General features: G+C 39.4%; 1 protein-coding gene across 1 annotated transcript; it reads left to right on the forward strand.

Moving 5' to 3' along the window:
- Positions 1-4,504: 4,504 nt before the first annotated feature.
- On the forward strand, positions 4,505-16,632 carry MASTL (microtubule associated serine/threonine kinase like). Its single transcript, XM_054274022.1, has 11 exons — positions 4,505-4,586; positions 5,307-5,395; positions 6,695-6,801; positions 7,109-7,244; positions 7,838-8,010; positions 9,185-10,411; positions 11,237-11,375; positions 12,838-12,852; positions 14,679-14,792; positions 14,882-14,983; positions 16,475-16,632. Exons 1-11 carry the CDS (start codon positions 4,516-4,518, stop codon positions 16,630-16,632), a joined length of 2,331 nt encoding a protein of 776 aa, XP_054129997.1. The 5' UTR covers positions 4,505-4,515.
- Positions 16,633-17,778: the final 1,146 nt, after the last annotated feature.

A 17,778-nucleotide genomic window follows, 5' to 3' on the forward strand; every position in this document is an offset into this window, starting at 1 on the left:
CTCCCCTTCTCTCAGCTAGATTTTTCCACTGCCATTGGAGCCCGTGAGACACACCTAAACTAATGTTGCAGAGTTAAATGACACACAGACAAGGATAAATTGTATTTTAATACCATTACAAAAAGATAATTTAAAACATTCTGAAAAATGCGTGTTTTATGATTGGCTTTTCGCAAATATTAAAATGGATGTTATATGTGTTGTGTTAGAAAGTAATGCTGTATTAATTCTCTTAAGTAGTGTGTTAAATATTGTTTTAGGTTATAAAAAATGTTAAAATAGAAACTGTGCTATGTAGGATACTTTTTTTTTTAAAGGAAGGACTCACAGAGAAATAGCAGCCACAGGACACCTAAATCTTTCAGAGAAAAAGAATTTATTACTCTCTTATCAGAAGAAACGAAATTCTTTCCACCTCAAAGGCACTGTTAGGATTCAGAGGAAGAAGCTGATGATGACCAGACAGAATCCTGTGTTTGAATGGAATTTATGTATCATGTATGAAGTGTATGAATATGCAACAGGCTATTGCTTTTAAGGGTTAATCCTTTGTTAACAGGTGTCCTTTTTCAGGCTTGTGCTTCCCAGAAAAAGGTAGCTGGACGTCCGTAACTCTTTGTTTCTATTGTCTCATATTGTCCTAATTCAAATTGTCCAAATTATTATTACTCTAATTGTATTACTATTTTTATAACCATTTTTTAATTATTAAACTTTTAAAATTTCAAAAACAAGAGACTGGCGTTTTTCACATGTTTTCTGCATTTGCTTATTAAATAGCAGGTATTGTGGGATCTGTGGGATAGGAGCTCGCCTTCACAAGTCACAAGCAAGGTCTCCCTGAGCAGAGTCAGATTGTAAGTGATGTATCTTGGAGCAAAACAAGGGCCTAATAACGAATCTGCTGTGTGAAAGGAGATCTGCTGTTGTGCACTGACCTCTGCAGCGACAGCTCTTTGCTGATGCACAGACTGCAACAGAACAATTATGATCAGAGTGAATGAAACGTGAACAGTTATGTACATGTGAGACCAACATAAAATCAATAAGGCAAGGGTTAAAAAAGTGACCTAGAACACAGCTGAGAGCAGTAAAACTGGTAAACACTGAGGGCTGTGCAGTGTAAACAGAGCAGAAGGCCTGTGCTCTGGGAACAGGAGGATGGCAGCCAGGTCAGAGTACACTGTAAATGCCATCCCTGTCCCTGCTGTCACAAGAGGGAGGCAGAATGTAGCCATGGAGATACCCAAAATAAGAAAACAAATTGTGGAACAACCGTCTAAGATAAATAGCAGATGAAGTAATCAAGAATTGGTGGGAAGCAACCGACTGCATTAATCTAACTGCTGATCAGCACAGACCCACCCAGGGAGCGGTTTGCCATCGCTGGCCCAGAAAATGCAAAGAGACAACGAGGGATGAACGGCAGCAGTGAGAACTGGACAGGGCACGTTCTCTGGCAGAGAAGCCCTCCTGGCTGTGCCATTTTAGACACAGGTCTTGGAGCTATCAAGTATGCAAGTGCGAGAAAATTATACAAAAATAGAATATCCTTGAGTTGGAAGGGAACCATCAAGACCATGGAGTCCAACTCCTGTGCCTGCAAAGGACACCTTCAAGCTTCCCATAGGAATGGGAGGACAGAACCTGCTCATAGCAAGTTACAACCTAGAGCCAAGCAGGAGAACCTAGATTCCCACCCTGGCGATCAGCCAGCCCAGACGGGCGGTGGTTTGTCACGGGCATGTTCTGAGGGCGGCACAGGACGGCACCCCCGCCATGGCCGGCGCCTCTCGCGGCCGCCCCGCGGGCTCTCGCGAGAGCTCCCGTTGCCATTGGTGACGGGGCGGGGCCGCTTTGAATCGCGGCGGGCCTGGGGCCGGGCGCGCCATGGCACCCGAGCGGCCCGGGGGGGAGCGGGGCGATGCCCCCAGCCCCAGCGCCGCCACAGCCGCCGGCTCGGTGCGCGTCGAGGTCCCCCGGCCCCCTTCCATTGAGGAGTTCACCATCGTGAAGCCCATCAGCCGCGGCGCCTTCGGGAAGGTGTACCTGGGCCGCAAGGCGGGCCGGCTCTATGCCGTGAAGGTGAGGCGAGGCCGGGGTCCAGCGCTGCTGCCGAGCAGCCCTGTGCGGGAGAGCGGCGTTCCCGGTATGAACTCCGGGCCCTCCTCGGGGAGCGGCCGCAGCTCGGGCACACTCCACTTTCACCTCACTGAAGCCTGGAGGGTTTGGTCAGGGGACCTCTGATAACGACAGCTGCTTTTATAAGTACTTTAAATAAGGGGAAATAACGGCAAAAACCTTGCCAAGCGCCAGGGTGCTGTTGGCCTCCCGCCTGTAAACAGTTGCTGTAGCTGAGCCCCCTCAGCTGCTGCGCCTGCCGGGGGGTAAAGCAAAGCCTGAGAGAGAAGGCGAGAATAAATGATAAAAAGCGTTCTTGCTGAGTATTTTAAGAAAACTCAACAAAAATCTGTTGTATTTTCTATGCCGTTGTACAAAGGGCTAAAATCTAGGTTGTTGTTAGTAAGAAGCTTACCAATTATTCGTGCAAGCTCGATTTTGTGATTAAAAGGATAATAACGATCTACATAGTACACAAAGAATAGGAAACATAAAAACAGTCGTACAAAATAGGCGTCGCTCTGCAGAGCTATATATCTCTATGCAGTTTTACTATGAGCATTTTGAGGTTAAATTATTTGTGTGCTCTGTTTTGTTTTTCAGGTGATGAAAAAAGCAGACATGATCAACAAAAACATGGTTCACCAGGTGCAGGCAGAGAGGGATGCACTGGCTCTCAGTAAAAGTCCTTTCATTGTGCACTTGTACTACTCACTTCAGTCAGCAAACAACATCTATTTAGTGAGTAAAAAAATGGCTGTGGCATTTTATGGTAGTCTTGAAAATTAAGCGTGAACTGTAGCGATATCTCAAAACATTTTTGTAATGATATTCCTTAGTCACTTTTGCATCTTTCTCAGAATGGTTGAAGAAGTAAAATATTTCTCTTCCTCTGGTGTCTTTGGGCTCTTTCTGCTCATGTTCCCCTCTGTTACAGGAGAAACTCAGAAATTCTAACAACTGCTCTGTCTTAGAAATATGTAGAAATCTTAGGGAAAACAAGAAATCATTCTGTTCAAGCAGACGCCAAATGACTGGAAGATACTCCATGGCTGACCTAAAGGAAATCTATTTTACTTATTTCCAGTGCTCAGATGTTGTTACAGTTGTTGGCCTACATGACAAGATGATAACTGAGTGGCAAAACTAAATGCTGGTCCACACAGAGCACTGTGGAGCACAGCAGGACTTGTGCATGGGTTTATGTACTGCTTCCATGTAAGGATTCAGACTCTCTGCAAAGGGTCTGGCACAATTTGGGTGCCTTGCTGTAAGCACACACAGGGAGCAGCTTGATGAAATTCTGAGACAAGGTTGCTATGCACTCCTACAATGCATTTTGAGTGTAGACAAAGGCTTCTTTCTCTGGAGTCTCTGAACTGCTGCATGGAGCAGAGGACTTCAGGGTGAAGGATTTGTAAAGGAGACGCTAAAATCATGTCTGGATATGTGTGTATTTATGTGTGTTTATATATATGTTTATATATGTGTTTAGAAGAATATTGTGTATTGAACTGTAAGTACTGATGAGATTTCCTGACCAAAACCCCATAAATGCCTTCTTGACATCAAAGAGTGAGTTTCAGACTTCTATTTTATTTTGACTGACTTCTATTTTATTTATTGCTGACTTCTACTTTATTTTGAGTATGACATGGGCCATCATAATGTGTCTGCATAATGGTCTACTGGGTGTATTTTTTTTCCACTCTTTTTCTTGTATCTTAATTGCACACTAACTCTCACTGCATTTTTGATAGTTTGTACTTATTTCACAAAGCTCAGGTCTTAATTTAATATTGTGTGTAAATGACAGCAAGATAAAGTATTGAGATACTTTGATTTGTATAAAACAGGTGGTCTTTGGCTTCCGGTGTGGAGTTTCACAGGAATGCTTTGCACTTTATTTTCTACACTATGGAAATATACAATATTAAGCTAAATATAGATTAATATATGAAGATAAATATAGGTTAAAATGCATCATATTCAATATAGACATATATAACATTTATAATACAGAAAATTTTCTGTAGTTAACTCTTAAAAGCTGTAGTTAAAAGTTTGTCATTAGCTACTAAAAGTAATCTAGGCAAATAAAATAAGCAAATGGTCTACAGAAAGAAAATGTTTAATGCCTGCTGTTACAGGACACTTTAATTGTTTTATCCAAGTGAAAAGTATTTAGTGGGAAATGAGGTTTGAACAAAGGTACTTCTCTCTGCTTCTGCTCCTTGAAATCATATTTTTCTAGGGGTGAAAGTTATTTTGTATTTTACTTGCAATTTTAAAAAGTGTTTTAAATTCAAAATGCTTGAATGGCAGGTGATGGAGTACCTTATTGGTGGAGATGTCAAATCTCTTCTGCATATTTATGGATATTTTGATGAAGAAATGGCTGTTAAGTATATTTCTGAAGCAGCGTTGGCTCTTGACTATCTTCACAGGCATGGAATAATCCACAGGTGAATTATTTTTTTCCTTACAAATAAGCATTTGGTAGTTTGGGTTTTTTATTTTTTCCCTCTAACACATAACCATCACTGTTTCATTGTGGCAGCTTCCACAGGCACCTCATTTGCTGGAGCTGCTGGAAGCTCTTTGTGTATGTGTGCACTGCAGCAATGCTGTGAGCCAATGGCTAAAATCAAATCTGTGCCTGTGTGCTGAGCACACAAACCCACAGAGCTTTCCCCTGCCAGCTCTTTGCCAGTCCAGAGCTGGATTGGCTGTGGTGGTCCAGGAGCCCTCTGGGTACTGCACACCTGGGCCTGTGGGACAAAGGGACACTGGTGAGGGCTCTTTTTGCACTCAGCAATGCTGCAGAGACCACACATGAGAACTCTGCTGGAGCTTTGCTTGTCACCTGTAAGAGCTGCACATTAGTGAATGTTATGATGGTGCTACATGTGGAGGATGCTTGTCAAGCCTGCTGAAGCACAAAATATGCAACTCTTGACATGCATGCTGATTTTTACAAAGCCTGAGATGTTTGTGCCATATTTAATGCTAAATATATTTGATTCATTTGATGTGTTCCTCAAACTGGAATCTTCTGCTGGCTAGGAGATGTTACTGTTAAACAGCTCTGACCAGTGCTTTGTATTGAGTGTTTCTGGCCAGTGAACTTCCTTGGTGTTGCTCAGTGCTCTTTTTGCTGACTCCAGCTATATTCATATTTTCAGGGATTTGAAGCCAGACAATATGCTCATTTCTAATCAGGGACATATAAAGTTGACAGACTTTGGGCTTTCCAGAGTTACTCTGAACAGAGGTAAGAGTTGTTTCTATCCTATTGGTTGTGTTAAAATGTATTTCTGCATCACATTTCCATGTTCTTGAATACTTCACATCCCTGTCCAAGGGCACCTTTCAGTTAAATAAGTGCAAATGTTGCAGTAATACCTGATTTCTAATAGGTAAGTACTGATTAGCTACATGCTGGTAGGGGGTCTGCTCTTAGCATTGCACTTCAGAAGGTAAAATATTTATTCTTTGGGACAAGGGTGTATGAAATAAGATTTAGAGCTCTTTCTTTGGAGGGATATGGATTTCAAAGTTTTCTGAAGTCTGCTGGGAGATTTCAAGGGGTGAATGAATAATTCTGGCTTGTTCCTGTTTCTCTGACTACTTCTGGCCTTCAATTCATGTCTCTCAATCCTGTATAAATTAATTTCCAATAAATTAACTGGGACATTCCAGACATTAGTTTGAGGGATAAGGGGAAGATCAGCTCAGTGCTTTGGCATGTGAATGTTCTCTTTTCAAGCAGAAAATGTAGCTGAATGGTCATGACTGTCTGGCACAGGCTGCAGATCTTAAGGTGAATAGCCAATTTCTGAGCTGGTTTGTACCTCCTTAGCCAGATCATCCAAACTTAGGCTGCACAGCACCAGCTCAGGTTTTTTGAGACAGCTGCTGGAGGGTACATCCTTTTTATATAGTTAAAGGAATGTTAAAATTCAGAGTTGTCTATGGAGTTTGATTCATGGTTTTAAGAATATAAAGGAAAATTCTGGGTATTCTGTATTTTTTATGATCTACTGCTTTAACTGATGTTCTAATGGGAGAGGTTATTAGAGTGTCTAGTTGAACATTGTATGAAATCTTTAAAGCTACTTACTGCTAGTGAGCAAAAAAAAAAAGGTATCCAAGGTTGAATTTTCACCTGTGAAAAATTCTTGTGTAGCTTTTTTGAGATGTCTTTTGGAAAAGGAGTCAAATTTAGGATCCTATTCCACAAGCCATAAGCTGGAACTGCTGCCTAAAAACCAAAGCTGATATCAAATTAGAAAATGTAGTGCTTTTTGCACAGTGTGTTGGAAAAGAAATTTGGCTTCTACAACTTCTGTATGAATAAATGTTTGGATGTATAAGAAGAAACACCTTGTGTTAAGTAAGAATTTACAGGTAGGTCTTCAGTTGGTCTTGGTGGCTTCATTTGTATATTTTTTGAGTATGTGACTCCGTTTTTTCTTCGGCTTCATGAAACTTAAGTAAATGTCTGCAACTTTGTTTAATATCAAAATGAAAACCTGATCTATTTGATTTTGCATTTTCTTTTCTTCTGTAGAGATAAATATGATAGATATCCTTACTACCCCATCAATGGCAAAGCCAAAACAGGACTACTCACGTACTCCAGGACAATTGTTGTCTCTTATCAGTTCTCTGGGCTTTGTAAGTAAATTTTCACTGTCTTTGAAATATTTCATTTTAGTTTATTTACTATCTTAAATTCAACAGTTGGCATGATAAGGCTATTCTTGCATCTCTTCTGCCAGCTGGTAGAATGACTTGTGATATGTTTAGAGTGCTCTGAAATTCTGATGTGATTATCTTGGACTTTTGAATTGCTGACTTTTTAATGAGCGTGGCCAAGCTCCAATGCAAACATAAAGAATGGGTGAAGTTACACTCTCAATCCTGGACTGAGAATTTGTTCAGACTCCATTAACTTTGAACTGTGCTTCTTTCTGCCTGTTAGTATACTCCTCCTGTAGGAATGAAAGTGCCAGGGCACAAATCGAGTCCAACATCCGACAGTCCTCATGGAGCAGTTTCTCCTGTACCTATGGCCCAGAAGGAAAATACCCCTCTTTCAACTAAATTGTTCAAAACACGTGAGTATAACCAGGCTTGTGCTGAGGAATACTCTGCCTGTAAGGTTGTGGTCTTTTTTAATTTTATGTGAGTAGTTTGGACCCACTTCATTAAATGTGATTCTGTTGGTGTCTTGCTCTCCACCATTCCTCCAGTGCTCTACATATGACATGTTTTCACCTACACTACTTATGTTATCTTCTAAAGTGATTTTGTTTGATTGGTTTTTTTCAAATCATGACCCCTGAATTCAAAATTGCCCTTTAACATTTTATGGAAATAGTGTCAGTTCTTGACATACTTTCAGTGGAAATTGTTAAATAAAGTAATGTATGCTTTCATTTAAATTGTCTTCTCTTGCTGCTTTCTCATTTCTAACCTGAAATGAGAAGGAAGGCAACTATGCTGCTAATGTTTATACTGCTTTTACATTCTTGGCAAGTTCCTAATTAAAAAAAATGTGTAAATTGACTATGCAGGAAAGATGACAAGAGAAATTGTTGTCAGCATAGCTTTCCTTAGCTTCCTTTGATGTGAAAGCTTAACATAGTGTGAAGTCAGTCAGTACATGTTGCCTGTTTGTATCAACATTTGAATTTTTTTTTCTCTTAAGATCTGGATAATTCTCAATTAACACCTGTGATGCCAGCGAGGAGTTTAACTCCTACTCTGCTTCAGTCAAGAAACAGGTTTGGTACCTCCAGTGTCAGTAGTCAGTCTCACACACACCTGTCCAGTGTGGAATCAGAAATCTGGATCAGCCCCAGGTGCAGGAAAGGTGTAGAGGTCAGGACTGTTTCATCCTCCCACTCTAAATTTAAATTAGTTTGTACTTGTCTATGCAAATGTCTGCTATTTACTCTACTTGCCTCGGTTATTTCAAGTGTTGAGAAACTTTCCTACAGTAGAAGGAGCAAGGGTTGTAATTTATGTTGAGTAGGATTTTGGGTCAAACCAATATAACCTTCTCCTTCAAACAAATATTAATCCTTTGCAATATAACAGGAGAAGCAAATGCTACTGAGCCTGCAGCAAAGGAGTGAAAGAGAAAGCTTCCCTGACCATCACTGGTTTAGCCCTGTCCTGCACAAGATGGGCACTGCTGGGAGCAGTGGCTTTTTGGAAGCTGACCTTGGCCCTATAGCTTTATTTGCTCAGCATTGTGGGTGAAAGAATTTATTTAAAAGACAGAACTTGGGAAAACAATAAAATCCACTTCAAACTTCTAGTAGCTGTTAAACTGAAAAGTTTAAGGCTTCATTACTGAAGGGTTTTGAATCAACTAACCAACTAACCTAACACCAATAATTATAGCTGTTAATATTTTATCCTAAAATATTTTATCCTATTTTAATGTGTTCGTGAAATTCTGCACAAACACAAACCTAAAAGAAAATACTGTGCTATGCAGTTCCTTGCCATGATTCCTATTTAGAGCATACAGAACAACTTACAGAATAATAAATTGTTTTAAATGTATCTATCTGTTTCTTAGGCCTTGATTTTAGTATTATGTTATCAAAACATTAGGGACATCAGATTTTCCTTTTGTCATCTCTGAAGTGTAATATACCACAGGGTACTATAATGGGGTTCTTTCCTTTGGACTTTCTTGGAAACTGAAAACTTCTGTAGCTTCTTAAAATAAAGTCACAAATACAACATCAATTGCTCTATTTTTTCATCCTTTGGCATTTAAAAATATGTCATTTTCTATTGTATTATAATGAGCTTATTTTATGTTCTTAAAAGAAATCAAATTACAAAGTCATCCCTTATTTGGTTTTGATATTTTTTATTTTTTGAAGTATGGTTTTCACTAGTAGCAATTAGAATGAGTAATGCTTGCAAATCTGCATTTCATTATGTAGGTTGTAATAAAGCATTTCAAATTAAACATTTCTATAATGCTGTAATCATATTTTTCTTGATAGTCAAAACTTAATGTGCTTTTTTGTAGCAAAGTGAAGATGAACCTCATTCTACAACATCCAAAACCAGTAACAGTGGGTCAGCTCTCCTTTCAAATGCTATGTTGCCATATAGCAAAGAAGTTTTAAAGAGGAAAGAACTCGAGTCTGCCGTTTCTCCCATTGCCAGCAATGAGTCTGGCAGCAGGCAGAAGCTGGGAAGTGAACATTTGGATATAACAGATACTCCTGTGAGCACTCTGGATGTGAAAGTAGTAAGAAAGTGTATTTCTGAAGACAAGATTTGGAAAGAAAAAGTCTTTGTAAATAAAAGAGACATGACTTGTGAAACAGTGGAGACTTCCAGACTACAACAATCGCTTTGGAGGCAGAATGAGCCTGTCAAAGAGGAAGTAATGTTTGAAAAGCCAGGTGTAAAAAGAAGCTTTGAATCAGTTGACACTAGTCCTTGTCAGGAGCTGAACTATGTTAAAAAAAGCAATGCAGAATATAAACGTGGCTGTCAGATCTCAGAATTTGCTGCAAACAAAGGGACAGGTTTGACAACAGAAATTCAATCCTTGATGCTTTGTAGTGATGGATGCCTTTGTGACAGCTGTGAAAGCAAGGAAGAAGTTAAGAGTTTTATTGGTAACCAGGAAACAGTAGAAAGATCGCTTACTCCAACTGTAGCTAAAAATCTTATGTGTGATCTGGATGCAGACTGTGGAAGGGATGATGAAAAGGAGTACATGAACTCCAGTTTTTTGGTCATTGATGATGAAAAACCTTTAGATGTCTTCAGTGCAGATTCTGACTTACTTCCTGAAGGGTCTGTTACAGAAAGCCATCTAGAAAAACAGCTTTTAGATTTGGACAGAAGTGTTAAAGACCTCTCCTTTGAGGAACCAAAACCCGAAGGTGTGCTAATAACATCACCAGAGTCCCGAGATGCCTTACAGGATGGAGAGGAGGCACATACAGTCCAGAACTGCAAGCTAGCACGTCAGAAAAAGGATAATGACCAGAAACACATGGAAGAAACTTGCCTTGACACAGTATCTTCTCCTTCAGCAAAGATGAAGGAAGCACTGAGTCTCTTCAAAAAAAATGCCGTTGCTTTTCGGAGCTATAATAGTCCAATCAATCTATCCAATATATCTGAGCCATGCAGCATGGCTTCCTTAGATATAATGGATCTTTCACCTGCCTGCAGTGGCTCTTACCCAACAGCTATCACTCCATTACAGAAAGGAAGACCATATCAGGTCTATCAGGTAGGTAAGGATGCAGATAGAAACTTTGTACATGCATTGGACATTAGGGACCTGAAATTATTTCAGTGGTAAATTTAGGGAAAACTCAAATAGTTTGAGTTAGTCTGTCAAAATGACCTCTGTGGACAGGGCCTCACTTGCTGCACTTGTGTGGCCAAAATGATAATATCTGTAAGAATTTAGCAGTAGCTTTATGTTCACTGATTTGCCTTTGGCTCAACATGCATTGACTGTCCATCTCTGAGAAATCTTTGCTGTTACAGTGAACTGATTAAAAAAAAGCTGTGCTGTTTTTTCTCATTCTGCTCCTAGTGCAGTGTCGTATTTTCTGTGAGCAGTTTTAGGTTTCCTAATGTAATGGGAAATCTTAGTGGTTTTGGTTTTTTTGGGCTTTTTTGTTTTTTTTTTTCCATTATCCTGCACTCTTCCCAAGACAGTGTGAATGCTGTTCAGCTGCTGGTAACTGCCATTGTACCTGCTACGTTTTTTTTGTTTTTAATCCTGTTAAAAGTGATGGTGTAACATATTCTGTCAAGTGCCAGTTACAAGCCTATTGCAAAGATTGATGTGAACAGTGCTAGCTGCTGATGTGACACTGGAGAAAGAACTTAAGGAAAAGTTTCTCAAAGAGTAAGCATCTTTATGCTTCAAGACTGTTGAGATAAAGCACTGGAAGCACATTTCACACATGCTTTTCAGGGAATGTTTTGTAACTTGTTCTTGGCTTGAACTTAAGTATCAATTACCACATCTGTGACTAAACCTGGAGCTGGGAGTTTGTGAGCTGGTTTTGTTTGACATCTGAGTCCTTGTCCCATTTTTCAGACCCCTTACCAGGGGGACGCTGGCACACCGTACCGGACTCCAAAGAGCGTTCGAAGAGGAGCTGCCCCCGTGGAGGGTGAACGAATCCTGGGGACCCCAGACTACCTGGCACCTGAGCTGCTTCTGACCCAGCCTCATGGTAAGGCACCCCAGCATCTGGCAGTACCTGAAAGGTGGCACTTGACACTTCTATATGTCTGTAGAACTGTAAACCCTTCAAGTAATAAGATTGGAAATTCTTCAAAAACAGCTAGTGCTAAGCTTTTGCCATCATGGGTGGCTGTGTTTGCTTCAGCTGCTCCTTCCATCCCTTTACTGATTTCTCATAACCAGGGGTTTTAGTTGTCCACCAGCAGGCTTGCTGCCAATCAGCATTGGAAGCTGCTTTGGCAGCCTGAGGCTTGTATGTGGCTTAGGAGTAACAACTTGGTTATCCTGAGTGCCCTTAAAGATTCTTTGGGATGGGAAAGGGGGAATTTAGTGAAATTTTAGAGTGAAAGGCTTAAGCCTCCAATTATTTTTAGAATGTTTTCTGTGTTTATTGATAATTAAGTGTTATGTGAAGCCAGACAATTGTATGAAGTTGCCTTAGAATCAGTTATTGAGTTGAGTGACCTCATGAAACACTCCAGACATCTGACAGGATCTTCTATTTAAAGGTGCAATACTAGCCATCAAATTTTTGGAGGTTGGTTTTTAGGGTTTGTTTGTTTGTTTTCAAAATACTAAACTAAAATAGCACAATTTTGAAGGGCCTAAATTTCTTTGTCTCAGATTCTGAGATCCACTGAGACTAACAAAAAGTCTGAAGCAGTTTACTGCTAAATTGCAAGAAGCATTAACAAAAATTAAATGCAATGTGTCTATCTCTAATACAGTTGTTGATGTATAATTGCATTTTATTTCCATCCCAAAAGTATACTACTATTTTGTAGAGCTGCAAGTCTTGGGAAAATTACATGAGAGAGAGACTTAAATTGAGAGGCAGTTATTACTGTCCTGTGGAGCAATAAAATTCTGCTAATATAAATTAACTAAAATTCTATGACGAGATTTAACAATTTACCATTAAAAACTGAAAATGCTAAATATATGTAGTTGTTGTTCTGCACTTCCATTTAGGATTCCTGGATATCTGGCAGGTGTTAAAACTGGATAATATTTTGGAAATGTAATCAGTGCTACTTAGACCATGTGAAACTTGGTCACAGGGTGATTTCTCTGTGGTTACTGGGTTTTCAGGACTTCAGTGAAAATTTGCAGAGTCTGGGGTTTGTGTCAGGAAATGATAAGTCCCCCATTACCTTCAGTGAAGCCAGGGTTTTTGAGGCTTCAAATTTTCCCTCACTAAATATTTCACATGTTGAGCTGCTTGTAAATGTAGTTTTAATCCTAAATTAATCATGTTACAAAACTGTTTTATTGTTGTTTTTAATTTAGATTTAACATTGCCATCTTTCCTTATTGTGGAATACTATAGGGAAAAAATCTTCATTCCTATGCCTTGGAGAATCATACTTGATATTCAATGTTTGCATTTGTTGTGGGGTTTTTTTGGCAATAATTGTAATATTTTTACTTCATTGTCTTTTCATGTGCAGGGACTCTGATCTCTGGTGAGTTTTCTATATTCTGTGCAGAGCTGAAGTGTTCAGCATAACTGAACAGTCAAAGTATAACCAGATCACAGTTTCTGAGAACATTGTTTGGGTGAACAATGTTTCTGTATAGAAAGACCAATGTATGTCCAATATATGTCCAATATACCTCCACATGAAAATGTGTGATGCTCACAGAATCAGGAAACATCCTATCAGTGTGACTAAACTATCAGAAATCACACATGTAAACTTGTACTTCAGAAGGAAAGTCAGCATTCTTAAATTGTTTAACACCAGGTAAAGCCAGAGACACTTTTCTCATTGCTGCCTTTCACTTCATTGCAGTCAGTCTGATTTACTTTGCCTGAGGGTGAAGAAGGTTCAGGTGCTCAGGACCTGGTGTTATTGCTTCTTGCTTCAAACCACAGAATCATAGAAAATCCCAAGTTGGAAGGGACCCACAAGGATCATTGAGTCCAACTCAAGTCCCTGCCCAGGACAGCCCCAGAGTCACAGCACGTCCCTGAGAGCACAGCATGTCCCTGCAAACACTTCTTGAGCCCTTGCCAGGCTTGGTGCTGTGGCCACTTCCCTGGGAAGCCCGTTCCAGTGCCCAGCCACCCTCTGGGTGGAAAAACTTTTCTTAACGTCCCACCTGAACCTCCCCAGCACAGCTTCATGCTGTCCTTTGGTCCTGTATTGCAGGTTTATGGTAGGAGTTAATCTCATTTTAGTTAGACTTTGTGTGGGAAAAATTGCTGCTGAAACCTGGTTATTGCTCTGTTCAGGTTGTGATCTTATTAGACTTTGACTGGAGCTGGGAGTATTTTACTGAACATGCAGGTACTCTTAACAACAGAGGATGTGAGCTCACTGCTTTGATGTGCTTAGCTTGGTGGGCACTCTTACTGCTGTTAGGAGCTGCTAAAAGTGTATTAAATTTCTGGCTAACAATCTGGTTTTCAGCATTTCTAAACTTCACAGCAGTCTTTGTGAAATGGCTCAAAACATTCATTTGCTTGGAGGCATCTTACAATTTTTCTATGCCAAAAAAGCCAAGAACAGTTAGATTTATTATCTTTCCAAGTTTTGGGGTTTTTTTAACAGCAATTGTGGCATCTGTTCTTTATATGGTGGAGTGGGCATGGCTTGAAGATGCAGGAAGCTTAGGATGCATGCAGTGGTGTCTGGGACTGCTTTGCCTGCTGGTTTCAATGTACATTAATAGGAGAGATTGGCAAAAAGACAAAACCCTGGAATGTGGAAAACCAAAACTATCTAATAACAAAGCAGAGATAGCCAGTAACTGCACATTGCCCCAGTCAGTTCAGTGTAATGAAAGGCAATGCCAGCTTCATGTGTGCTGGCTTGTTTCTGCAAGCTGTCTTCATGATGTTCATCATAATTTAGACAAACAAAAATGAAGTTCAATAGTCTGAAGTTTTGGAGATTTTTAAAGAACTGAGAGAAGGGCACAGACAGCAACATGGAGCACTTACCCAGACTCTAAGTCATGAGGCATCTATTTCTTATCACAAAACAATCTCCTGGAGGAGTTAGCTCCTGGATTCTCTATGTTGGGAGTTGATAATTAGATTGTTACTAAGATCCCCCTTGGTTTTATCAGCAAATCCCAGTATTATCCATAATGAATTAAGGAGCAGAGTGGCTACAAAAAACCTTTTAATCTATTTTTAATCTGCATGTATATTAAACACAACTTGTCTCTTCATAATTTTCAAGAAACTTGCAGAATTTAAACACTCTTCAGCTTTTGCTAATCTCAAAGTCTTTGCAAGTATCATTTTTGTAAGTGTAATTATGTGGGTTTATTTTACCAGGTTCTGCTGTAGACTGGTGGGCCCTTGGAGTTTGTCTGTTTGAGTTTCTAACTGGAATTCCACCTTTTAACGATGAAACACCAACACAGGTCTTCCAAAATATATTGAAAAGAGGTAATCTGCTTCAGTAATAGGGCAAGTATGTATTTCCAATATTTGTTTAATAGTTTGAGTTACCAACTCAACTCTCTTTTTGTCTGTAGACATTCCCTGGCCTGAGGGTGAAGAAAAGCTGTCTGATAATGCCCAGAATGCAATAGATCTCCTTCTAACAATTGACACTACTAAGAGAGCTGGACTGAAGGGTTGGTATTAAAATTGTTCTTTGTAACTTATTGCAGATTTTTAAGTGGTGATTTCCTCCTCCTGAAACTTAGGCTGATAAACTTCAGTGCCTCCCTAGGTTCCATGTATAGTGCCACAGCACTTAACAAGTTGTGGTATTTTCTGTATTTCTTGTGGGGTTTTTCCTTTCTGAACAAGGTAATTCTGGGGCTGAATTGCTTTGTTGCTTTTTAATTTTATTAATTGAACTTCTGTTTTCCTTTACTGCTGTTCTGCTATGCATTTTTAGTGTTAGGCATCTGATGTACCAAAGTTCTCTCTTATCTAATGAGTATTTGGAATTTTTAACCTAAATGACGTTGGGAACCTTGATTAAAAGATGATCTTTTGGGAGAGAAGCCTCCTACAACAAACAGTTAATTCAGAGAGAGCAGTTTTTTCTTAGGAATCAGCCTGTCTTTACTGAATACATAGGAGAATATAAAGTTGGACTATATATATATATATATATATATATATATACACACTATACAAAGTCTACTTTTTTTTTTCCTTTGTAGAAGGGCTTAAACATTTCCTATTGTTAACAGTGACTATGTTTTTTTTTATAAAAAAGTTGATAATGGGAAGAAATTTAGAGTGAGATATTTTGGAAATAGAGAAAGAAATCTTATGAGAACTGTTCAGGAAATCACTTGAGAAGGAAATTACTGTGGAAAGGCTTATACATAAAGAGACTAAATGCTAGAAGCTGAAATCAAGCCAAATTAAAATAGAGAAGGTACAAGATTATGAATGAAGATTATTATGTCAGCAGACAATTCTGTGGCTTTGATAGATCCCAAAAAGCAATTTGAAGGTGTTTTAGTTAAACACAAGTTATTGTCTTTGTTTCTGGATTTTAGAGTGAAATCCAAATTGCCTGTCAAGGGCAGAATTTTAAAATAGATGACATAATGGTTTCTTCCTATCTGAGCTTCTTTAAAATTCATTCTTTGTCAAGATTTACAACTGTATCTGGCCTCTTTGTCCAATTTATAGTCCACTGAAGTGAAGTTGGATGAGTAGTTTTCAGGACAACCATTAAGTTTTTCTTGTTGCACTTAAGTTTCCATCAGTGTCATCTTCTCTCCCCTCTCCCAAATTTGTGCTCTCCCTTTTATCACTACAGCATGAAGCCCTTAGTACTGGGAAATCCCAGTTATGTTGTTGTAGTGCTGTGCTCCTCTAAATTCAATCTTTCTGGGTAAGAGCAGCTTTCAAGCTGCTTTTGGCTCAGTGGAACTGGATGGAACAGGTTCCCTGGCTGGGGGTGGCAGCAACTTGTCCTGCCAACAGTTTGGTCCTACTGAAGTTGGGGTAATCAAAGCCCAACTGCAATTTGCACTTTCATGAACTTGTAGAAAAGGAATATAGAGCAAATCTCCTGACAGTTATAGATAAGGGAACACAGTGACTGTGGGGCTTGGACATAAGGAAGTTTCTAATGCTGATGTGAACTTCTGTTTCAGAACTGAAGCATCACCCCCTCTTTCACGGGGTGGACTGGGATAATCTCCAGAACCAGACGATGCCATTTATACCTCAGCCCGATGATGAGACTGACACCTCTTACTTTGATGCTAGAAACAATGCTCAGCACCTGACTGTGTCTGGATTTAGCTTATAGCATCAAGATAAGTGGACATTCTCCATGGTTTTGCACACTTACAGGTTGTCTTGTAACCCTAGTTTGGTATTGACTAAGTTTCCTTGCTGAATTTAGTGTGTTTCAAGTTACCAGCCTATTTTTATTCTAAAGAGAAACTACTGTATGAAACTGGTATCAAGTGCCTTTGTGCTACTTGTTATCTCCTGCACCTTACTGAGAGGCCAGAGCATTGTGCTTCTTGGACCTAGTAACTCTTGGCAATAATGGGGCTTTTTAATAGTAATTAATTATTCCAGTTAGGAAGTGTGGTGTTATTTCCCAGCTAAACATAATAGGGAAAGGATATAAAGGAATTGTAATTGTATCTAATTAATAACTTAGCTATTGGTGGTTCAGTGTGGTGGCAAGCTGGTTTGGGAGCAGTCCTGTCTGAGCAGTGTGAATATCCACTGTGCAAAACTGGTCATTTCTATTCAAGGTGGAAAACTGAAATCTCAATGCAGCATTGCAATGTCTTGTCTTCTGTTTGTCCTATTCCCAAGAAGGGCTGGGAAGGTACAACAGTTAATTCCAAGTTAATTCCAAGTTAATTTGGCTAGAAGTGGCACGTGAGACTGGCAGGAGACTATCCTGTCCTAGAGAAACGGCGCAGGGAGAGGATACTTGGGGCAAGTCTTAAACAAATGCTTTGCTTAAGTTGTGGTGTTGTAACCCCTTGGGCTGTAGGAAGCTGGACTGAACACACATTTAGCAGTTACTGGTTTTATATAGAAATGCCCAGTGTGTGTGTGTGTGTGCTCCCTTGTGTCAGATGACAAGTGACAGATGATTTTTTGTTTTCTAGCAAGCAGTATTCATGCTGAAGCTGCCAGGTATTAAAGACTATAATATATTGTAGGCTAACAGACTGTTTTGTAAACTCACAGCCAGAGCTTGGATTTTGACTAGAATATAAAATAGAAGTGTATGTTCTATATAAACCTAAATTAGGGGGAAGTATATTTAAATTTATCTTTAAATGCAATACAACTCTTGTGTCTGCTAGGTTTTAGAAGTTTATTTGTAGATAATTCTGTTTAAATCGTCTTCAGTATTTTTCTTGCATATGTATCTCTAACTTAAAGAAGATTTTAATTTTTCAGTTTAATGAAATGAACATGGTAA

This window comes from Melozone crissalis, unplaced genomic scaffold (assembly GCF_028551555.1).
Source record: "Melozone crissalis strain CALT ecotype California unplaced genomic scaffold, PUWL_Pcris_2 ptg000016l_1, whole genome shotgun sequence".
Taxonomy (NCBI): domain Eukaryota; kingdom Metazoa; phylum Chordata; class Aves; order Passeriformes; family Passerellidae; genus Melozone; species Melozone crissalis.